At 44.8% G+C, this 25,123-nt stretch overlaps 1 protein-coding gene across 11 annotated transcripts in view; it reads right to left on the bottom strand.

The window, feature by feature from the left end:
* Positions 1-25,123, bottom strand: part of LOC124221494 (uncharacterized) — a 137,991-nt gene that overhangs the window by 23,241 nt on the left and 89,627 nt on the right. For all 11 annotated transcript variants that reach the window (XM_069136333.1, XM_069136326.1, XM_069136350.1 and 8 more), the window contains one exon: positions 3,517-3,700. In XM_069136333.1, the coding sequence (XP_068992434.1) occupies positions 3,517-3,700 (184 nt within the window). The remainder of the gene's footprint in view (positions 1-3,516; positions 3,701-25,123) is intronic.

Below are 25,123 nucleotides of genomic sequence, written 5' to 3'. Positions count from 1 at the left end.
ACGAAGCGATGAAAGTTTAATACCAACCTCCCGGAAATTTAATATCCTTTTGTTCCTAGATTTTTCCCCGCGGTTATCGCGGGAATCGAATTACGGCAGTATAGAACGTCGAAAAGCCAGTTTTCGGTTAGCCAAGAAAATCGCACTTTTCCTAGAATTCTCGTTACGCTCCGGTATGGAAAAATACTCTCGGCTTTCATAACGATTGAGAATACTGGTATCGCAATCGTATCCATGTATCATAGGATGAAAAACATCTAGAAGTCGATCTCAACACTTTCGAGTAGTACAGAAACTCATCTTTGACTAAAGGCTCGCGGCTCAAAACGATGCGATTCTTCGCACTGTAATCCCCGGCCGAATTCTTGTAAGGGTACCGAAAACTGAATTGGTCCGGTTTCAAATGTGTAGAGTCAGGCTTAGTTATAGGGAGCTCAGTGTAGTGAATGGAGGTGGGTGTTTTTTTTTTTTCCATCTTTTGAGCGCAGGATTATTGAGGTTTTCGAATTCGTATCCGGAGGGTCTGCGAGCACGGGGCATGATGTATTGATAAATGCTGTTATATCCTGTCGCTTGCGGGTAAAAAGACGTGGGTAGCTTTTAAATCGGATGGGAGGGGTATTCGAGGGAAAGCTTTTTTTCGGTTACATCGCCGTATATTTGCTCGGCGAGCCGTGATGGTATAAGGTATGTATACGAAACGCTGACTTATATCGGCAATACCCTGCAGAGGGAGGGGATACGAAGGCTATCAACAATATTTCAACCGATAAACAATCTTACCCTCTCATGACAATCACTCTCCAACGATTTATCACCACTTACTTTCGATCTCCGCTACGCAATATGCGATACGAGGGATCAATTATCCCTTAATAAACATACGCATATCGACCAGAACTTGGGTCTATTATGCGGTGCTTTGTTCGTTGCAACTACGATTGCAATCGTAATTATAACAGCCCTGGTTAAGCGACGGTATTGTTGCCGCGCCGCTTCAGCAGCGCGTAATACGATCATCGGTAAACCCGACGTACAATCAAGAATTACTTCGTCGAAGACAGGTTGAATTAAAACGGGGCGGCGGTACAACCTATCCTGGAATTTCCCTCTGACTGCGCTACTTCAAAGGCTGCTTTATAACCAAATCATTAACGCTGGACTTTTAACAGGAATCTGCGTCACCGCCTGTTCTCAAGGGACGGCGAATAACTTGGATAAGCGCTCGAATGAAAGAAATTGCGATTCTTCGAGAAATTTCACTCTCCAAAGAAGGTGCATTTTCGCATTCCTAAATAACAGGACGTTCGATGTCCTTGTAGCGATTGTTGAAAAATACTTTCCTTCAATAACCTCAGTACACGTATAATAATTGGGATCAGGTATAAGTGACGTAATATTAATATTTGGTTGTTAATATTTATTATTTCGTAAAATTACGGCAAAAACAATGCCGCACTTGTTCTCTATACAAGAGTTTACATGACGTATACAAAGGCAGACGTGGTCCTGTAGTAGATTCTTTTATTTCATTTTTCAACCCCTGCTCTTTGAAGTGGGAGTCTGCGGGAGTTGTTTTCGCAGAAACGAGATTGTCTGCGGGGTTATTATTGGAAAGCAAAGTCAAAAGAGAGAGAGAGAGAGAGCGAGAGGGAGATCTAGGGGTGGTTCGGTGGTTGCGAGAGAAGAGACGAGAAGCGAAGAAGAGAAGGAGGAGTGACGGTGGGATGGGGTGTGGCTATATATCATTGGTGGTTTAATACCACCAGAGAGATCGGAATCGAAGAGGGGAAAAGAGGGTAAAACCGGGGCCTTGGAAAGGGAGGCGACGCCGACGCCGACGCCGACGCCACAGCGGCTCCGCTAATGCCGCAATTTCATCGTTTTTCTTCACCGCGACTTTTTCCTAATGATCACGAGGGCGGTGGACGCACGGCGCGGCGGTTCTCGTCCAAGTGAAACTTTTGGTCCTCTTCCAATAAAAGTTGGCACGTGCTCCGTCGTTCGTTCCACGTCGATTATATCGCCGTCGTATACGTATAGATCCGGGCATGAAATACGTACGTAAACGTAGACGTATACCTAGGCGAGCGCAGACGCAGACGGACACACGTAACCCGCAGAGGGCTGCGGAGCGACGTCTAGAATTTCCTATCGTGACAAGGTGGGGATGCCTTTTGCACCCCCGCGATGCTTGCCTGTCCGGAGAAAACTTTCCTAATATACGCTTGGCCGCGACAACTCGCGAGATCCGCTCGCCCGAATCAATCCCAAAAGTTTTTACATAGGTATACGTACGTATGTACAGACAATTTACCCACAGTTTCATGTTTGCGAGAGGAGAATTTTCCCATTGAAAGATGAGAACGCGGGTTCACAGTCGTATTAGAGCTATACTGTGCCCTTGCAGTCGAGGGGGAGTCTGAGCCAGGTTGAAAAGCCCTCGGTAGTTGAAAAATCCAACTTTCATGTATACAAAAGGACATAGCTCATATGCCTGAGTCACGCGGAAAACGACGACGCCGATTGTAAAGTCTATCTGGTATTGATGTCTGGAGGGTGGTACGTAACCGAACGATAAGAAGAATTTCACATTATTATTTTATTCCGCGTAAAAGATACATACATACGGGAGGTATATAGTTTATATATGTTTGGGCATCTGTATATTCAAGTAGATACGATATTTCATCCAACAACATTGTGGGTACACTTATGTATGTATGCATACATACATGAAGCAGAGGGAAATAAATTTATTCTTTTACACATTCACCGGATGATGTATTGTACGGTCTTGTAATCTAGGGGCGCTGCTCGGGAGAATTTTTATATTACACTCCGATTATGGACTCGACGGTTTTCATACCTTTTATTCATTTTTCATTTCTTTCGCATCCCATCTCGCTATCGACAAGCGGAGCCTGTTTGCCCTGGAGTAAAAATAATGTTCCACGTTCAATTAAATACGCTCGAAAATTCCCTTTGTAAGCAAAGTTCTCACTCCTTCTCTTTATTATTACTCTTTTAAACAAATTTTCGATGCGAAATTCGATGAAAGTGAGATTTGGATTGCACGTACAAGGTACGGGGACGCACCGTAACCTTCAAAGATCCGCCTCGTTTCATGAAATTTTTCACTAAATCGCGAAGTAGGGGACGAATCGCGACGGTGGATCTACTTAGGTACGCATCGTCAGATCCCAGGTTTCGGATGTTTTTTAATCTTCCCTTTTATCGTACGGATTCTTTTGCATGATCGAATTGCAACGGGTCCCCCGACCCCCCTCTCCTTCCCCTTCCGCAATTAAGACATTCAAGTATACGGATATGATTCGTAGTACGAAAATCGAAGCTGTACGAAAAAGTGGTTCATTCTTTTCAATAGTTCCTCAAGGTGGTCCAACCTGTAATTTCGTGATGACGTTTCATGATTCGGAACTGTCGCCATTTTCATGACATCGGCACGTGTAAAAGTAGTATGAGATACCATAAGTGATGCAAGATGCGTCTCACCTTTTTTGGACTTGTCGGATGAGGTAGGCGACGGCGAGGCTGGAGGCGCCGGGACGCAGGAGACGGTCGAGGAGGCGACGGGACTCGCGGCGGCAACGGGGAGCAGCAATTTCCTCTTATGGTTGCAGAGCTTTGTCATCTCCCTGGTTTTGCCCTGGTCCGGGCACCAAGGTCGCGTAGCAACCTGAAAAAACAATCAGGAATTAAGATTTCAGCTCTGGCGAGTGAAAACAATGTGAAATTAATCCAAGAGCCGAGCTTCTCGGTATTTTCAAGCTCAATAATGGCGACCTAATAATAGCAGTAACTGTCGGATACGCGCGACCCTTATACATATACATAAATTCAGCTTCTCATTGGTCGTATTAGTTTTTAATCGCGTTAAACAAAAGTGACATCAATTATGTCCTCAGTTATTTAGGTTAGGGGTGGGTGTCGTCGCCAACATTCGTCGTCGGACTGCGGCCGTAACTACCTGGCAGAGTCCCTCTATTAATCAAGAATAATACATGAGGGGGTAAAGGAAAGTGGCACGCGAATCCGTTCATCGTCGATTGGCTCTGAATTATTTCGAGCGCTCCGTTCTAATTTTTTACTCTCAAACTAATATACCAGCCACTCAAACTCAACTCCTCGATCATCCGCGGCGTTTCAGCCTTTCTCTGCGGTCCGAGAGTCGAGCATCGGATGTAACGTATTATACGTTAGGTATATAATATATGTACCTCGACATCCATCCGGACATCGAAATCATCTATAATAGGGGAGAAAAGAAAAGGAACCCTGAGACCGACGACGCTGACAATCTTTACCATCTTTACGACCTACGTGCCCTCCTTCTTTCCGTCATTACCGCACCATACATCAAAGTTGTTCTCCAAACCAGTAGTTCTCAATCTCACACGTTATACGGTACCCGCCTACTCATCTTGACCTGATTCGCAGCGAAAAAAGTATATTGAATCCAAAGTGCAAGAGTATTATTATAAATGCGTTGACGGTGAAAGTCGTCGCGCTTTAATTATACACACAGCTATGCGACGGACCTGATTCTCGATTACGCTCGTTAAAAATCAGATCACATTCAATCTTGAGACTCTTCCGTACCGAGGGAGCACCGAGTTCGTACGTTATGATGATAACGAATTGGAACGACGATCCTCCGGACAAGTAAAACGAGAACAAAGAGCGAATAATTACTGTTCGTGGGCGTACATGCGACGCGTGTGTTAAGCGATTGGTTCGTTAACTGTAATTCTACCGCAAGGCAGATCAATACATCGCATGGTAGGGTATTGATGTGAGTTTGACCCTGTAATCAGTAAAGCGCGTAACGGCTGGATGGAAAACAAGTATAATGATAACGCGCATCTTCTGATTCATCAATTTCCAAGTAAGATACAGCTTATCGCTGCCGGTTACGTTCGAACATCCGGCTACGGAGACGTTCCGTGGAAACTCGACAAGCAGAAAAATCACTAACACGTAGTTTTATACCAGAAAGCCGAGACGAAGGTTCATTGCGATGGATGGCAACGATATTTTCAAAGCAGCCAGACAGCGATAATACGACCAATTTGCTAAATCAACGTAGGAGAAATAATGAGACGTGATAACTTGTCGAAAGCGCACGACCGCCGTCCGAGATGCAGAAAAGTAGCAGGTACGTCAGAACTCGACGAGCCACGCGATGTAGACAGTGTAATCGTATCTCGTAATTCTTGATAAACTGTAACTGGAATGGAGGTTAGCGGTGATGGGTTTAATTGATCATATAAATTAACAATGGCCTGAATGCGATGGTGGGATTATTGATTTAACCTTGACGTCATTTCTGCCGACTATAAATTATCGCTAATTATAGTTTCTCGCTCGGGCGGAGGGGACCCCCGATGCTTAATTGCCCGCGGATCTCGTATACTCTCATACTTTTTCCTGCGGGAACGATTCTATAAAGACCGCTACTTTGTCTGCATTCTGGGACAAGCGGTAACTTGAAGTACACGCAACGTTCTTCATTTCTTACTCGGGGATTTTCGGTGTGGCCGAAAGCGAATCCTACGTCAGAATTTCAAAATTCAAGATGGCAGATTGAGAATAAAAAAAAAAAGATCCTATTCGCTCATACCAGATCCGCAACTTTGAATTTTTAAATTTACTCAGATCTAGCACCGTTTTTGAAATCAGCGACCTCAAGAAACTTCATATACCCAGTTTCGACGGAATTTGACTGCGAGGAAAAACGTATGCTTCAAAGGGTTAATTCACAACTTAATCAATGTAAAACATGAATGCGGAACTTCGGCAGTGCGGTAAATATCGTTTGCTATACGCTGCAGGGATCCGTCGTCGACCGTGTTACATATTTAAGCCTTGTCCGAAGATACGCTACACCGTCGCGTACTTTCTCCCATAGGAATCCGAGAGTGTGTGGCAAAATGCATCTGAAAATTGATCATAAGTACCTAGACCGCAAATTACAGCACGCTCCCGGTGTGTTAGCGAAGCGTGGGTAAATACACATAACGCATTGCTCGAGTGAGTCCAGGTCGAAAGAACCGTCCAGTCGGCAGGCGTGAGCACAATCGATATGCTCGACGTCATTTGCCGCATAACAACGAAAGAGAGAGAGAGAGAGAGAGAATGAACAGGAGAATGAATGTTTGATTGATTTACGAACGTGGGACGAAATAATGTATGAGGAAAAATCGAGGTCGAATTAATCTGCAACGGCCGCGAATTATACCGAGCGAGGATGAATACTTATCCATCCATCCTCCCCGCTTCTTCCTCTTTTCCCGCAGACGGTTTATTCCCTCTTCTTTTTGTCCACCGCACTCCCTGGCCTGGCCCGGTCGGAGGATTTATGAGGCTATAACTTCTCGATGCATTCACCAGTCGACCGAATGCGACGCGACCCGTTTCACCGGGAAGTGGTCTGCGTTTTATTAGCGAGCCATACCCCGATCTCGTGTCGCATTGTCCGCCCGATCGCGACGATTACCGACTCCTCTTCAACTTCCACTATCCTTCACCATCCTCCGTCTCTCTCTCACCGCGCGGGTCGTTTCGCTAAACCTATAAAAGCGCGTCATCAGGACTCCGCCGCCGTGAAGATAAAGAATTGAGGAAAAAAATCTTTCTCCAGAATCATTTGCTTCTGTATTCTGCGAAGAAGTGAAATCGCATAGACACCTTGCGCGCATCACGTATGTATAGATTCTGCGAAACACGACGAAACTAAAGACCGCAGCTAGTGTGGCTAATAGGCAAGCTGGCAGGGACTGCTCGCGCGTCGTTAAACGAAATTTATGCTCTAGGTTGTGCTAACGTCGGGTCGCGTGTGCGCTGCTGCACCTATAAGCTGGTTCGAAAGAAATTCGAGGCGGTGCTTGGTCGCATGCCCGAAATTGCACTCGTGAAAAAATCACAAGGAATCGTGGGTAACAAAAGATAAATACGTACCCACACACGAAGTACTTGATGCAGTGATATTTATTGTTCATGATAAATATCAAGGGTATCAATTGTTAGTTTCAACCGAGGGGTTAATCACTCATCGATTCCAAAATATTTCGCGAATACGCTGCACGGGAGAGAACAAGAGAACAAGAGGAGAAGAGGAGAAGAGGAGAAGAGGAGAAAAGGAAAAACTTTACGATTCCCATTTATAACGGAGGTTAATGTTCACCGTGACTGGCGCGATGCACGTCTAACCAAGGTAGAAGCAACCCACCTCAGCAGAGTTTAAGTCTCTTGTCGTACGTCCCGGGGACCTTAAATTATGCAATTATATCCGCCTGCTCGGAGATCACGGTCCACGTTCCAAGCGTCGATCATCGTCCAATCTCCTCCGCTCCGCGGCAAATTTCCCAAGTCGAGAGCGTTTGCAACTTGCATACCTGCGAGTGCCTGTGCGCAAGTAACGGGCCAGAAACTGGATAATTCGGATGAATTTACCGCACAGCACGTGCGTGAATGCGTCGAGGGGCAGATGCACGCGTGGTCACGGCGTATGTACCGAGGCATAAATAAGTTATAGAGGAGTTGAAGCGAGTGCAATGCGGAGCGATACAAGACGACGTCTTGGCTCCGGCGTATAATGAGATAGGCATGCCTTGGTACATGTTGTACGGTACCGCACGTATACGTACCTACGTTGGGTACCTATCGTACAGGCAATTGCATAGTCGTTCGTCGCTCGAGCATGACTTACGACTTACGAGTCGTATTATCGTTGCCATTATTCAGCTCCGCGTCATTCTCCTCGGACAAAGTGCCCGTGTTCACCAGTTCACCATTATGCCGCTCTGCCTCCTCCTCCTCGACACTGACGTAAGGCCTGCGGATCGGGAACCGAGATTCCTAATGCAAGATGCTAAAGTAAACGGTGCGCCTGTACCGCTGCGAGTAGAGTCGTCCAGTTGTCACAACGATTTCGAGTAAAGAGATTTCGGCAGATTGCACACAGCCGATTCTATCTTGGATCGAAATGGCCGGTTCGTTCAAATACAGTTCGTAAGTAATGTATGTACATGGAAACTTCTCTTAACGAGCATCTCTTTATAACGGACAGTCTAAAAATCTCCAACAGCACGTTTTACGCGTTGATATTGTCCCGAATAGCGGACACTCCTCAATAACGGACAACATTTTTAGTCCCGAAGGTGCCCGCTATTGGGAAGTTTCAATGTACCGTCAACCGTGAAAACACCGAAATTACCGAGTCGTCATCCTCGGTTCAATCTCACTTTTGAATGTAGGTACTTCCAAAGAGGAATCGGAATTTCAATTTCAAACTCGAGCTCGAGTTAATTAAATTCATTTTCAACGAAGTGGTGACGATTTTTCTCCCCACTCCTCGTCATCCTCTCCTCCATATCTCGTGAACAGAATTCTTGTGCATTCGTCGCATATTATAACCACGGCGTGAAATATAGTTATTATGAGAAACCAGTTACGATCCATGAGAAATAACTATGAATAATATCCCAAGAAAAAGAGCACGGTACGGCATTGATGCAAATGAAATGTCGACGGAATTCGATCTCACGATTAAATCGAGCCGTACAGAGACTACAACATGCTGATTGATGTAGATCTGTAACATTCCTTCTGACACGATGTAAGTATACTTTGTTAAATACGAATCCCTCCCCTCCCCCCACCCCTTTCTCACTTTCTCAACAATTTCATTAATGCAATACACCTGCGGTTTAACGTGTCGGTAACTGAAAAAATAAAAAAAAAAAAGAATAAAACAACAAGAACAACAACAAGAAACATACAAGTTTGAAGTACACTTGAAATTTCTCCGAAACTTTGCGACGGACAATATAATTGAACGTTAAACCGAAATAATTTCACAGCGGCCAGGAAGTTCGATGCCCCGGGATAATACAATTAAAGCCTTTGGTGGTCAAAGTAGCGTATGAACTCAGCCGATGAAACCGCGACGGGGGATTCCGGGGTTTTGAGTCATAGGGGAGGAAGAGAAAGGGGTTAACCGCGGGACACAAAACCGTGTGGTTAATTCCCTTTTCTCATCTCTCCGGCAACCGAGCCAGCCAACTGCTCACCTTCTTGCCTGCCTGCTTTTTCGATTCACAAATCAGATTCGTTTCTTTCCTGTTTCAATTTTGCACGATTCGTGCGGTGAGCTACGCTCGTGCTATCCGTTGTCTCCTCTCCCGAGAGTATGGAACTTTCTCATTATTTACTCTGATCCAGAGTTGAATTTGCAGCGGTGCAATGGAGGCAAATTGTAATTCAATTCTGCCCTGTTCGTTGGGGAAGAAAAGAAAATAATAAAAGAAAAAAAAAAAAATAAATAAATAAATAAGGAGGTCAGAGCAGGATTATAAGCAGATCAATAAATCCTGAAGATGGGAGTAAGTATCGCGAGGATATAATTGGTTATACGCAAAAATACGACCTATTATATTTACAACGCGGATAAGATGAGGAAGAAAAAAAGAACGAGGCCTCGTCATTTCGTGACTCGTTCGTTAGTTAATTGTCCTTGTCCCCCGTAGTTAGTGTCACGAGACGATAAAATTATTGAAACTCGTAGCTGTATAAAGTTGAAGAAAAAAAAGAATAAAGAAGAAAAAAGAAAAAAGAAAAAAGAAAAAAAAGAGTAAGAGCAGATATAAAAAAGACGTGCAGAAGTTTGTCGCGCGTAGCGTGGGTAATTGGCAACGATGACGAAGAGGAAATTGGCCCTGGTCTCTCTGGTCCACCTCCTCGTCCTCCTCCTCGCACCCGCGGAGAGTAAATTGGATCTCTTGCATACGTATCTCACCCATACCTGTGCTCCGTTCACGCATGTAACACAGAGACACGCGTGCAGCGGCGAGCATTAAAATACAGATAAGTTTAATACCATGGCAGCCAGCTTGGCGATGTTCACCAGGCAAGCAAACATAACTCCCTGCGTACATCCTCCTTCGACCAACCGGCCGGCCACCGTTCGCCACGTCTTTTTATCCCTTTTTCGTTCTCTTGCTTAATTCTTCTTTCACTCTTATTTCTCTCTTATTATTCTTTTTCTCGCACGCAACGAGCCAGCCTGCATGGATTTTTATATTCAGCACGCGATTACCCCCCCCCCCCCCCCCCAAGATACGGACGCGGAACGAGATGAGAGAGAGGGACCCTAATCGTTTTCAAATTATTTCGACACATACTCAAATAAAATTCCCTGACTTTTCCCGTCAAAAAATTCATAATTCCGCGACGTTTTACCACGAAACTTGGGTAATGTTGGGCAGAATTAATTACCAAAAGCCCCAGAACTTGTGCACCTTAAATACATAAATTTGAATCTAAAAAACACTTATAATTCATTCGTTTCACACAAATAATTAGAAATTGAACAATACCATTTTCGAAAGTTAGCTCAACTGAACTTGCCACAATTATCTGAAGTTTGAGAACGATTTATAGAATAAGTACGTCTTTTCCTATGGTCCATCATAATTTCCTAAATTTTCCCCAACTTTTTTCCGAAATAGACGAAATTCCCTGACTATCCCCGGTTTTCCCGGTCTGTTGCCACCCTGGTAGACAATAACGATGCCGGTAGAGCCGCCAAATAAATATCGCGATACGCGATCAGATTGAAAATTATTTTTAATTCGAATTCGTAATAGTGCGGAAGGTGGAAAAATACGGAAGGATGAGGAAGGCAATAAATTATCGGCGTCGTAAATCAATCGTAAAAATCGAATCAAGCCGAACCGAATGAAATGGAATCTCGATGGGGAAAGTCAGCCCGAGAGTGCCGAAAAGTTGAAAACATAAAACCGCGCTTGACGGTCGGTTAGGGGGGAGAGAAAGCCAGCAAACTAAAAGTCTTGTACTTTATCGCATCGTTCGAACCACCCACGGCAACTGCGTATTATTCTATAGAAAATCCGGCAATATCCGCGTGCAGAAGCAAAGTCTATACATAAACGTATAATAAGTATAATAATAAACCGCAGCACCCCTGAAACAGATTTACCTCTAATTATATATTCATGATTCCGTTTCCCAGAGTCCCCATGCAAAATGAGACAAAATCGTGACCGCAATATGAGTGTAACGTATACATTGTATTATATATATACTACCGTTGTAAAATATTACGTGACTGTACCGAATAAAGGGCAAAACCGAAAAACGGAGAGCGCGGGGTTACGGGGGCTTATCGCGACAACCCGATCTGGTTGGAAAACGATGAGTTTGCGAACGCGGCAGAAAAGCACGACGCCCTCTTCCCTAGGTCATAAATATCTGGCCGCGCGCGAGTCTCCTACACTGTGGTTACACGTACACGTATACGTATCGTTGAAGCTATACCGGCACAAGAGGATACGCGCGTGTGTGTGTGTGGGTGTGTGTATGCGTGTGTTATAGGCAAAGCGCGTTCGTGTCGAGAAATACGCAACGTTGAATTTCAGTTATGCGAACGTGCTAATAACAAACGGATTCTATTCCGTCGTGAATTCCATCACTTCTATTGCGAAGCCCTGCGGCAGAGCGAATGCCGCCACCCGGTTGCAAAGATTTATAGACCGATAAAACGTACATTCCAATACACTGCGTACACATCTTTATTTATGTCATACGTTGTTACGTGCATATCTAACTCTCTATACGCGATGCGTGATAGACCTGCGTCATTATTATTCAATTTCGATTTATTCACAATTACATATTCACACGACTTGTTGTTATTTTTTGCAAGAAATTTAACACTCGCAAAGAAGTAGTAGATCTCAATTTTTACACATTTATAGTGTGTATGGAAATGTATTCGTGTATATTTAGCAATTGAAAATTCTTTGGAAAAAAACATTCCCACGCTCAGCGACACGTAAAACACTATCCTACATCCACATCTCCATGATTAATACATTTTCTTTCCCCTATTTCCGCAAGGCGAAAACAACCCGACACAAAAATAAAAATTGATGACTTGTTTTCCCTCGTCAGTAGAGTTCCCTCCCGACCCGCGTGGAATAAAACTTAATTGAATGATACTAGATCTTTCCGCGAGTTCAACGATGGGAGACCAGTTTGCCGAGGAGTTGGAAGTTGAGACAGTCGCCTCATTAATATTGATGGCGTATCTCACGCCGCAGCCGCCTCCCTCGCCTCCTGGATTCTTGACCTCTGGCCAATTTCAATACTACACCTAACGCGAGCTACCTACGTATACCAAAGTACACGGTTTCAAAGTTCGCAGGTAAGCCCGTCGTGGTGCAAGGGCGATTCGTCAAGGACACTCAACATTCGCTAACCGCGACAATTAATTCAGGAGAGTGCGGATCGCGCCTCGTGGGACGGTCTGAACAAATTCAGCATCATAGAAGAAGAGTTTGTCTCGTCGACAAGTTCGCGGAAAGTTTCGCACAAGGTTATATCCGGCTTTCGCCGAACAGCCCCCGCGCCCTCATTAGCGATTCGTCCTCATTAGCGTTGGCCGGAAGGATGTTAGTCCTTGGCGAATCGCCGCGACCCGCATTCGACCCGCGACGAAGCTCGAGGTGGTTGGGAACGAGGGCAGGGAACGAACGAAGGCAGCGCCGGAAGAAAGAGAGAGCCGCCTAATCTGAATCAGCAGAGATAACGACGCTTTCGACTACCTTCGTCGGGTCGTTTGACTCTATCCGTGTTTCATCGGGTTAACAAATACCAGCTATCGCTGACTCGGCGGCCCCCGTCTTGGGGCATAATTTAAGTTACCTACTGTTGCCAAATTGGCGATGCGGTCCCGATTGGCAATTTCGCAAAATCGACGAATATGCATGTCCGCGTCGTCTCGTTCAGCGCTATGAATGGTGATTCAGAAATCGATTAGCGGAAAGTAGAACGTATCGATCCACCAGGTGGATCAACCGGTTGAAATTTGCCAGTTTATACTGTTCAACTGAACGTATCGTTGCTCTTATCTACCTATCTTACGTTTGGGACATGAGAGATGCGGAGATACGTAAGAAGAGAGTCCATTTCGGTTACGAAAACTTTTGCAACTAAAACATCAGGACATTTACGTAACTGATAAGAAAATAAAAAGCAAAAAAACGGAATGGCATGGTAGTACTTGTCGTATAGGAACATCCAAATAAACCCGAAAAAAGCGAGCAAACGAACGGCTTGAAGTTGGCAGGGTTTTAACGAAGAACAAAGTTGTCTCTTTCTTCTCAAGGGAGGTCCGAAAGGTCTTCATTGTCGAGCCGAGATGTCATTCCGGTAGAACCGTTCTCTCGGGCCAGCTAATAAAAACTGGAAATTCTGGTTCCCCTACAAGAGGCGGTAGACTGGAGGTTCGAAACGGGTGCGTATTACGCGTTGTACATACGTACATACGTACATACATAGATGGATACGTCGAAAGACGCGAACAACGGCGACGGCGATGATGAGCCGTAGCTGTGAATCCTCCGCTGATTCGTTTGCTCGCAAACCTGATACGAGGAGAGAAAACTTTGCATGAAATTTTTCGTTTCGTCTACAATATATACGTTCGGATTTTCTTTCGTTTCACATCTTCTTACAAATACCCCGGAGACGAAACACCTTAGACAACAAAGAAGAACTTGGACAAAAACTTCGAAAAGTAAACAAATTGCTGAGTATTCATCGACCGACACCGGGCAAAAATTTTTTCTAACTTTGACGAGTTTTATTCTACCTCTTATCCCTAGGTACGTTTGATTACACCGATCGGCAGAGTAAGAATAAAATGTGCAAGGGATAAAAAAAATTCCATCACTAAATAAGTAAACGAATGAATCGATAAATGGATACTTTTATGGCTTCGATTACCGTGACAAATCACACCGAAGTTTGTGATTCCTCGAAATAACGAACTTACGACCGTTTCAAAATAAAAACTGACACGTGGCTTGATAGAAGTTATACGCGTCTCTACCTACGCGATTATATAATATTATTCAAGACCGAAGTATGCGGGTGTCTCCTGTAACTGCGAAGCCAACTAATCTATTAATGTAATATTCAATATTAACAGCTGACGTCAGCCGGACACACGTTTGAAAAATACATAATAATATTTCGGTGGTTCACCTTGCCTGTGAAAAGAAAAATCAACGAATTCAACTCACGTACAATCATGCATCGATTAAATTTGCCCAGCTAGCGTTTCGAATGCGATACACACGCCGGAACGATACGGAATGGAGAAATTGTACCTGCTGTATCGTTTCTTTCCATTCAACGAAAGACATCCTCTCTCATCGCGAGTTATCCCTGACTTTTTGACGGCAGATCTAAGCGTCTAGAGATGTAGTTTACAAATACACACGGTGTGTTGTATTGTGAAGAGATATAATGCTACGGTGCAGGAAGACGTCGTCCACCGCGATTCAACTCATGCGAGAAGAAGGCTGGAGCGAAGATTGAGAGAAAAAAAAAATTGACAAACGCCGCTCCACCTGAAACCAGGTACTACTGTATAAATTTGCCATTGCGGTTGTGATTTACAAAGGCACTAGCGTAAGTAATAGTAACTCCGTATAACGCTGCCGTGCAGCAACGCCAGGGCAAAGTGAATTGCACCAGTTTGCAAAGATTTCCTACAGAAGCGGGACAGGCATTCGTTATTTACCGCGGAAGCGTAGGTATGTGTTATACGTAGGTAGGTATCCAACGGCATGTTCGCCGTAAACCATTAAGCGGGCGTAGCTTCGCAATCACAGCTACGCGAGTTCCAACTCTGGTTGCGCATGGCACGAACTGATTGAAATTGAGAGTGTAACGAATAAGCGTGAATTTCATTCTTCGACGATTCGAACATCAATACTTTGTTCAGTGTTTGAACGATCGCTTCCGTTGGTAACATCGTCAAAAGTCACCAACGGCTGAGAATTCATTTCATTTGTCTGCATTCGGAACGTTTGAATAACATGACAACAATCAGCTGCAGCAGTCTTCCGTCTCACCGGCCTAGAATGTTCTTTTCATCGTCCATCGCGTATTTAAACCCTTTAATACCGACGAAGAAATAATTGCCCGTGTCAAGAATGCCGATTACACCAAACTTTGGCCAATTTGCATGAGAATGAGTACCTGGAGGATTTCAAGATCACCGATTCCGAATATACGAACTGAAAACACGATGAATAAACACGGTCAGGTTTCCCCACCCAGCTGAGGTTAAGAGAAAGAGAAAAAAAAAAAAGAAAAAAAAAGGTAGGGGTTGAACAGACTGTCAGGAACAGTATCTACCTGTACTGCCGCAGTGAGCTTCACATATTATTATAAAACTAGTAGTCGATGCTGAATTCAAATCGTTCGCGATGTATAAATTAGAGGGAAAACAAGTTAAAACATTGACGCGATAGGTACTCGTTGGAAGAGAATACGAAAAAAAAATGGAGATGGAGATGGAAAAGGAGAAAAGAAAAGAGGTTCGCTCGCTCGCCGCTTTATAGACGATCATCGGTGTCTGCGTTCACGTCGTACGTCGAGGCTCGGCGTACCGGCTCGCGCGTGGACCAAGGAGGGAAGCTGCGATGCCGTGGCTCGGAAACACCGGCGGACTACAGGCCGGTGGAATGCCGTCGTAGAGGCTCTCAACTCAACCCGGTAACGCGAGATGCTCGTAACAACCCATTCGTCGAACGACCAACGACACAGATTTTCTTCACCTCGGCTCGGCGCGAATTCGCCCTCCTCCTCCACCACCCTCCTCCAGCCTCCTCCGTAAGATCCCTGGGCTCCCGAAGCAGCCGCGCGGACTTCGACGTCACGGCCAAGAGCCTTTCTGGGACTTTCGAAGCGTTTCGGCCGCGATCCGGTACCGATACGCGAAGCAACGCGGCGATCGTTCTCGAGACGAAGATACGCCGCGGCCTAGGATACGAGCCTCGAAAGTGGCTCACCGGAAACATACAGCACTTAAATGCTAAATACCATTTCCGGCCTCCCCCTTCTTCATTTGCATAGTCCCGCGGATTCTCCCCCTTCGAGCGCTCTAAGGGATTCGCTGCCGTATTTTCCCGCACCTCGATAATTCCCAGAAACTATAAAGTCAGTTAAAGATCTCGACACGAGGGTGTTTCAATTAATACGGCAGACCGTAATTACTACTATCCTGTACCTGCATCGAAACCGACGGAAGTCCTTGAGATTCCGAGACACTTCCGACGCATACGCACGACCAGCAATCCAGATTCTCGTATATACCGTACACCCTCCGCTTTTCGATACGATCGACTAATTGAGGATTGGCAAAAGGATGGAAACGAAGTCGCAGCATCACGTCATTTTCCCGGTTCCTCCACTCCGCCCTCCAAGAGTATGATACAGATTAGATAGCTCGGGTCTGGTTGGGTTGGGTTGGGTTGGATTAGGCGCACGGTCGGTGTGTAACCTCGAAAGGCGATATGTCTGGCTCAATTACATTCGAAGGGAGCAACGAGGAGAAGGAGAAACAAAAACGGCAACAAGAAAAAGGAGTATATTATACAAGGCAAGGGTATACGGACAGTGTGCGTGGTACGTACAACGAAGCCGATGCGGCGATAGAGAAATATGAGGTACTCTAAATGCACGTGGCACGCTATCAACGCGATCAACCCGACTGACGCCGCGCGTTCAGTGATTTATTTCCACACCGAAGGTTTTACAGGGTTGGAAGAATATGTATTCCGTCGACAGGCAAACTTGTTTATTCCCCGTTCCTCGGGAGGGAGTTCGCTCCCTCTTTTTCCCTCCTCGCCTTTCGCTCTTTCTCTCCACCGGCGAAAGATTGGCATCGAGCCGTTGTGTCGTAGCATAAATAGATAAAGAAACCATACATTATTCGCGAGGCATGCGAGGGTCGAGGCCAAGCAGCCATGCCATCGTCGTCGACGTACTCGCCGAACTGTCACGGGACGTTGTTGTATTAGGTACGTATGCCTGATTCCTTGGCTTCGTTGCACTCCTTCATTTTTATACGCTACATCACTCGAACGAATTTGAGCGCAGTGATGAAGAAAGGACCCCGCAGAATCCTTATTGAAATTGACTCCCGGTCGAACTGGCTCGATTTTTATTATTTCACGTGTACGCACCTTCGCGATAAAAAGTTCTCGTGGACGCAAGTTCCAGAAAACAGTCGTTTCCGAGATACAGGCTTCGGAAAGGGGATGTATGGATTTTTTCATATCCCTGAATTACGCGATTTTTACGAATTTAATAGCTTCAAGGGAAACTTGAAATCAAATTTATCACTCAAAAACCGCACAGACGATTCGCACAAACTCCGCAGACGCGTGCAAAATAGGACTAGTCGATTATTGCATTGGTCGGAGGGTCTCGTTCTCCGCGCAAATCTCCCGTCGCAGCTCCTTCTGGTAAACCAGCGAGTTCACGGATGATCTCAATGCATCGATGAAATCAATCACAACTTCCCGCCTATCTTTAAGAATCGACCGTGTAGTCTTTCGAGTCATTTGTTTGATTCCAAGTCCCCTTGAATCATTGTAATTCATGAGTATCACGAAATCCATAGCTATATCAAAAAATATCGACACCTTTCTCCCGTAGCATGTATCTCGGAGACTACTGAGATTTTTGGCATTTGTAACCATGAGAACTTTTCAACGGGAGGATGTGTACATGCAACATACTGAAAATCCAGCCAATTCGACCAAGAGCCAATTCCCATAAGGATTCTGCGGGGTCCTTTATCGCTGTCTCGGATTTTTTCTCTACATCTTTTTTCTTGTACGCTAATGACACGCTGACACCTATTACACCTTGTGTACGTCACGAGATCACTTTCTGTTTCGTGATCAAACAGTGATTAAATTTGTCTGCGCGGCGAGGATAATGCCACTGGGATTGATACGTAAATCGTGAACATTCGTCAAGGAGCTGAAAGATAAAGAGACCTTGCTTTTATGCCCGAGTTAACCGCTGGAAATGCAATTATCCGCGACAAAGGGCTCGCAGCAGCAATGGGGTCAGCATGAGAGAGATAAAGAGAAAGAGAGAGAGAAAGAGAGAGTGTGTGTGCGTGTGTGTGTGTGTGTGTGTCATAGCCTCCGAGGGCAGACTTCGATTACGCGATCAGATAGTGTCGGACGACGCACCGACATTATCTGAACAACGCCTAGCTATTCGGGCCCTATTTAACCGCATTAGCCTTGACCGTGCATCATACGCTATTACGCGTATAATCAACCCACCGTGCAGGTATTTGAGAGAGGATGAATGCTACACGTCATTAAAAAATCTCCTTAATTTGGAGTATCGCTTATCGGAGGTGTAGTGAATGTTGGACGAATTGTAAAAATAACGCATACTCTGTCAGTGTATTACAAGTATTCCGACATTTTGGATCTTTGTTTACGCCACCTCGTTTTTTTCTTCTTCTTCTTTGTAATTCATTGAAAAAACAGTATTTTGCCAAGACATATTATTATTAAACATTGATTGAACCCTGAATAAATCATTATTATCCCATTTCTCAAAATTAAAAATTAACCAATGCCGATTTCCCTGATAAATGAATTGGAAAGTTTGATCGAACGCTCACAGCTTGTATATTCAATCACCGTAATTCGCTAGAATTCAAATTAGGTTAAGCCGAAGGTAACGCGAGCCGGGTATACGTATTATACTTTCTCGTCGGTATATAAGGTGTACAAGGTGAGCTGGTGAAACGCAATGGAGAGGATTTGAAAGAGCTGCAATTTCCAACGAGCCCAATTCGGTGACATCCATGATACGTCTATACAAAATGATAATTTACGACACTGCGGTTACGCGTCGACGGTATTGTCGGTGCAAGATTTCTATACCCACCTGCAGATGTTCGAGCCTGCACGTCGCCACTCACGAGGCGAGGATCATGTAGAGAATATATGCACATATATATACACGTATGTACATATCCATCGTTGGAGGAGAGTTTAAGAACGAGGAAACGGGTGTTAAACCCGCGTAGAGACAAAACGCTCCATTCAGTCGCGTGTATCTCGGAACGATTCAAACAGCCCTATTATTATATAACGCGGAACCTGTCACAGCAGCAGCGCCGCGAGAACAACTCTAAACGGAAGAGAGAAGCGGAGAAAAGAGATGAGATGAGAAGAGAAGAGAAGAGAAGAGAAGAGGAAGGGAAACGGAATGGAGCGAAGAGAAGAGAAACCCAGTGAGCAAACGAGCCCCTGCATGTCTAGCAGCTTATACAAGTTCCGAACTGAATACGATATCGGAGACGCGAGCTGCTGCTGCTGCGCCAAGTTGCATCTACGTCATCCATCCCGGGATTCCGTCAGTAGACATACGTTCACCTAGTGGGTACCAGCGTATAATGACGAGAGTGGAAACGTCAGGGTGATCCGTGGTTTTAGTCCAACGGCACGTCAGGCTGCCATGCCCGCCCGCCCTGCCGACTGACTGACATCTGGTTCGCGAGCGTGGGAGTTGCCTTCTATTCCATCCGCTAGACGCGGACCCAAGACACACTGCACGCACTGCCTACACGACGTGGAATAATACTAATGTGCATCTGTCATTCTCCTCTCGCGGGCGTACGTAGCAACAAACCGACGAATTCGAGTACTACGCGTACGTGTACCTATATCGAACTTTACGCCGTGACAAACAACGCAGCGTCAAAGTGTAAAGACAATTCCGATAGACCCGCGGTGTAGATGGAAATTGTCAACGGATTGAGACAAGGACCAAATCATCAATTCTCTCTTGCCTGTGTAAGTTATCTGTATACCGTTGTCTAAAAGACTGACCAGAATGTGGTGCTGGCTATTTCTTCGTGAAACGATGTGAAAATTTGATCAACACGGTTGGTCTCTGTAAATATCGTCACTTTACGTTTTATCCGAGAAGGTGCCAGAGAGAAAGAAACTGTTTCCATTTCAGTGAGTTGGTGAGAAGAGAAATGGGAAATATTTGGAAAGATTGAAAGCTGTTTATATACGATCCGGCGGGGAAAGAGGCTCAGCTGAACGTTTGTTTATTTAAACGGAAATCGCGACTCCAAAGTACCCATGGCTGTGGTGGGTACGAGTGTTCGAATTCTGGAGGGTCGCCAAATTCGACGTCGATTTTGTTTCTGGTTGTCTCTACGGTTGTTCCGGATGTCCCCGTGGCAGAGGGAATCGCTTTGACTCGAAAACGTGAGTGGAATTTATACGGGGCAATGCGAAAGGGAAGCGAATTGAAGGTAAGGGAAGGATAAAGGGAAGGGAAGGGAAGGAAAGCTCCACCCTCTCCGATTCTTTGCTCTTTACGGAACGAACCAAGGAGGGTACAAAGAGGTGAAGCTATAAGGGAGAAAAGGACGAGAATCAAAAGAGGTCAGAGTTTGGGGGGGAGGGGGTGGGGGAGAAGTGAAAATGGGATAAGAGAGAGCTCGCCGAATATCAAGACGAGACGAGGAGGGAACAAGGAAAAAGAAGGACAAGCTTTTGGGAGGAAAAAAGGCGCCACAGTCTCAGCTTACTCCGGCGTGAAAAGGAGAGAAACAATGCGATAGACTTTATCGCGGGCTGAATTAGGAGCTGCGAGAAAGAGAAAGAAAAATAAAGAGGGACAGAGGTAGGAAATTGTGAAAGCAACAAGGAGACGAGACGAGATCGAGTCAAGTCAGCAGACAGGCGGGGTTCGCAAGTTTGCCAACGGCTCGAGAAATTACGGTAGACGTGTCAGCAGCCGTTCTACACGTAATGCGCCTACAGAAAGTGGTGCACAGCTCAAGGGGGGGAAAAGGGGGTAAAGTGAGCGAGAGCGGAGAAGCCGTGTGGCTAATAACCTGCCTTTTGAAACAAACCGGGCTAAACTTCTCTCAATCTGCAGGGATGCCTGCCCCTCTCTAACGTCCTTGCACCCCATTTGATCTCCCTTGTTCCTTCCTCGTTTTCCGCCGGATTTAGACGTTCATCCGTATCCGGCCCGTCGGCCGACGACACTCGAACTCGCATACAGTACACCCGTACCTGCCAGTGATCTGGCGAATGTAAATTTTCAAGTATTCGCGAATGCGGATATACATTTTTAAATCTGGCGCCATTCCTCCATGGCTAAAAGTTGACAATTGATTGACTGACGCGTACACCATGAAAATCGCACGCACGCATCAACGCCGTTTGCATTTTATTCCGGAAATTGTCGCGCCGATTCAAAACCAAGCCGATTGTTTGTTTGATTGTTCAAAGACAAATTGATAACAGAAACAAATTAATTTTTAGGTTAGAGTGTGATTCAAAACGTGAAGACAAATTTTTATGATAAAAGTTCATTATCAAACTATTGTCTCTTCTTTCATTTGATATTATTTTCACAATTTTTATAAGCAAAATATTGAGTATCTATGACAGTCGCATTTGAAAAATATTCGCACAATATTTGAGATATTCGTTACATCACCAGTACCTAACTTTTCTCCTCAATCTTATGCAGTTAGTCAAAGCTCTGCACCAAGCCGAACATTCATTCAAAGTCGATTCACAATTAACAAACTTTTGCGAATCGTTGGTTCAGAGAGAGGATAGAATGGAATAGAACGAGAGAGGAAGCAAAGAAGTGTGTCATAATTTTACGTTACCAAACATTTCGTAGTAAATCTTCACCATAATACCAATGGAAATAGGATAGTCTCTTACCTGCAACAGAAAAGTTAAAACCATGCGTTAACACCTTAGTCGGCAATGATATCTCGCCCATAATGTGGTTATAATTTTTTTTCTTATTACAAATTTTTACCTAATAATAGCGCATAATCGCGTTCCGCTGCGGTATAAGCGAGTCGCCATCGCCTCGCTGCAACAATTAATGGCGTAACTATGTTACAAAGGGGAGTCTGGAACGGAAACGGAAATCACGTTCCAATATCTGCGACTGTTATCTCGCGCGATAATGATACCCAAGTATACCTATGTATGTTTCATTGTTATCGCAATATTTCTTAATTGTTGTCGGGTTTCTACAGGCGCGGTCGTCTCGCGGCCTTATTTCTTCGTATCGTGTTCTGTTCAACCCGATTCCATTTATTTCACTTGCTTTTTCCTTCCTACCGCATATCCGTGTAGGAAAAAAATATTCGCGTATAATTTCTCACGGAGTAATTTCACAATCAAGAAGGGACGAAGAAAAAAACATTTTGTACAAGGATAAGGGGGAATGAGCGTTATTACGATTAACAACGTCGTGAAGTATAAAAAAAAATCTCCATGACTAACTAAATCAGCAGGGCACAAAGACGGGGGGTACTTGTGAACGGCAAGAGAGTTGCGAAGGGGAAATCGCGGAAGCCAGAACAGCACCACTCCGTGTAATTTCTTCCGGATATTTATACATATATAATAAAAACGAGAAATCTCGCTTGTGCGATTCAACTGCCATTAGTAAGTTCCACGTATACATACATACAATACGTATAATAGCAGAGACGAGCGTAAACTGACGACGACGATGAAAATGGATAAGTGGATAATAATTATGTTGACTCCAGATGTAGAAACGTTGAGGGAACGGAAAACTCCTTAGCCGGCGGAATTAAGGCAGTGTTAATATCAAGTTTCCGTGGAGGCGGGGAAAGGGGGGGGGGGGGGGGGGTGAAGTAGCGAAAGAAGTGTCGAAGCCGAGAGCCTTGCTTGCGCCTGGGACCCGGACCCGGGTGAGCGTGAGGCTGAAGGCTGAAAGCTGAGGGGAAAAAGAGAAAACGAAGACGAGCGAGAAGAAATAGGAAGGACGAGGAAAGAGGAAAGGCTCACCCTCTGTAAAATAATTACGTCAGAGTTAAGAATCGCTCCCTTTACCGGTTAAAAAAGAACTCCGACTCGGTCGACCTGGAGTATTTTTTACCGCTAGTCTTAGACTCGGCCCTAGTTAGCGGCAGGTCTTTATATTAAGGAAAGTCTCTGCTATAACTCTCCTCTCGACAATAAATTCACCCGACCACATTACCTCCAGTTTTACTGACCCGATTATGTAAGGAAGAAAAAAAAAAGAGAGGAAATGAAAGACAGAAGACCCGAAATTAACGTGTTCGAAACAACGCTCCCGCTGCCTGTTTCAACAGTATCTGGAAGGAAGACTGACAATGAGAGTGCCAAATCTATCGGAAATCGATCTTTGGACGAAACGGGAATGCGTAAATGACGGACAGAACGGAAGGAGGAGATGAACACTTCGATTATACATTAAAATTAGAGAGCAGTTGGTGACTTTTTGTTTCGAGAAACGAGGCAAGGGGGGGGGGGGGGACTCATCATCGGGTAGATATAAAGCTGTAACTCTATAGAAAACGAATAATAAAACATAAATATGACGAAAAATTATACAACGACAAAACATTTGCATCGTTGAGTTATTTTTTTTCTCTCCTCGACATTGAAAAAGTACCGTTCATTCACGTAGCAACAATGATAAGCTACACGTCAAATCATATGCAGACTTTAACAACAAAAGAAGAAAGAGAAAACCTACACTCCTTGGACTAAAACAACGTACAAGAATTATATACCGTGCTTCAAAGAGGAGATACGTAAAGGCATGTAAAGGAGAGACGAGATGTGCGTATGGTGGGTGATATGACGTAACAACGGCGACGAAACTTTGTAGATCCCCAGAAATTGCACACAATCGCCGACAAGGGGGTGGATGCCTGCCTGCCTACCCATTCACGCGTGGCAATCTTAGCAATCTTGGCGTCCCTCTCGTATAATTAATCTTCGCATAATTCCGTATAGTAGTTAATTAACTACGTTAAGCGTAGGGACCCTCCGCCGCCGAGCCGCTTGACTTATTACCTTAGCACAGGAATCACTCCCTCGGTGTGTATTATATAAGGCCCGAAATAAACCAGCGAGCGGAAACAAATATCCAAATGGTTGTACGAGGAATAATAACGGGAATGGTAGTTGGGATTGAAGAATTTCAAAATTCAAAAAGGGGCTTTTTTACTTTTTTTTTTCTAACAAATTTACCTAGATCACCGAACTAAGTAAGTACGCAACGTTTTCCGCCGCACAGGTAATCAGTTATAGGCTCGAAAAGAGCGAGTCAACCTGCAACCCCGTGAGCACAATACACACAGGAAAGGAAGGTAGACAGCGTGCACGAGTAAGGATAATTAATTATCATGGCACCGCTAAATTTGTAAAGCTGTAATTTAATCATTAGCACGCCACGGTGGTAAAGGGGGGCTCGCGTTGAACGACCGCTCGCTCGATCTCCGCTCGAACAGTTCGGAATATCCACCGCGATATATTAGCCTCTGCACGGTGCGAGAACCAATACCGCGTAAACCCCGCCAGAATCCATCTCCGTCCCCAACACTCGATCAATCCCTTGGAGTTAATCGGTTGGATGCAGATTTTATTCCTGCCTGTCGACGAGGATGTTCACCAATAACGGTCGTTTTAATATTGAATTATCACTCCAAAACAGCGAGTCTTTAACACCCCTGAATTACAATACGCTTGACTCTTATGGTTTTCCGCACTTCCTTATTCTTCTTCTTCTTCTCTATCTCTGCGTGTATAGAACTCAACGTCTCTCTTTCTGTAAGTCCGTATGTTCGCTTATAATTCCAAAACTATTGAACCGATATTGAGGTTTTTTTTTTTTTTTGTACACAGCCATGCTACCGCTGACAACGAGTGTGAGACCTGTATTGTACGTATATGCCTCAAGGTTAGTTGACTCGGTGTATGTACAGTACACACCGCAAAAAAAGTATACCCAGAACATATCACAAACTCTATAACAAGCGAGTTAGTATACCTTGCAATCTAGGATGATCAAGATCCGTCTTTCCTCATCGTCAACTGATCCGAGTTGCTCGTATCACGCGTGCCACTTTTAGCTAATCACTGCGGGTGGTGTACCGAAGGGTTGGATGAAGAATTCGACTTACTTTTGAACGGATACGTAAGACATTCGAGACGTGCGTTCGTCACCGGTTCAAGTTTAATACTGAACTTTGCGCGGCGAGGTAGGGTATACATAAACACCGTGCGTACCTATAACAGTCTTCTTCAAAAGTCAATTTGCTATTATTATAATTTTCCAGCACAGATAACTGTCTATCGTACGTCAGCGCGGGTACCTACAAGTCTTTCGAAAACCGCCTACG

The sequence above is a fragment of the Neodiprion pinetum genome, chromosome 1 (assembly GCF_021155775.2).
Source record: "Neodiprion pinetum isolate iyNeoPine1 chromosome 1, iyNeoPine1.2, whole genome shotgun sequence".
NCBI lineage: Eukaryota > Metazoa > Arthropoda > Insecta > Hymenoptera > Diprionidae > Neodiprion > Neodiprion pinetum.
Note: the sequence above shows the minus strand (reverse complement) of the source record. Positions and strands in the feature narration are given on the sequence as shown.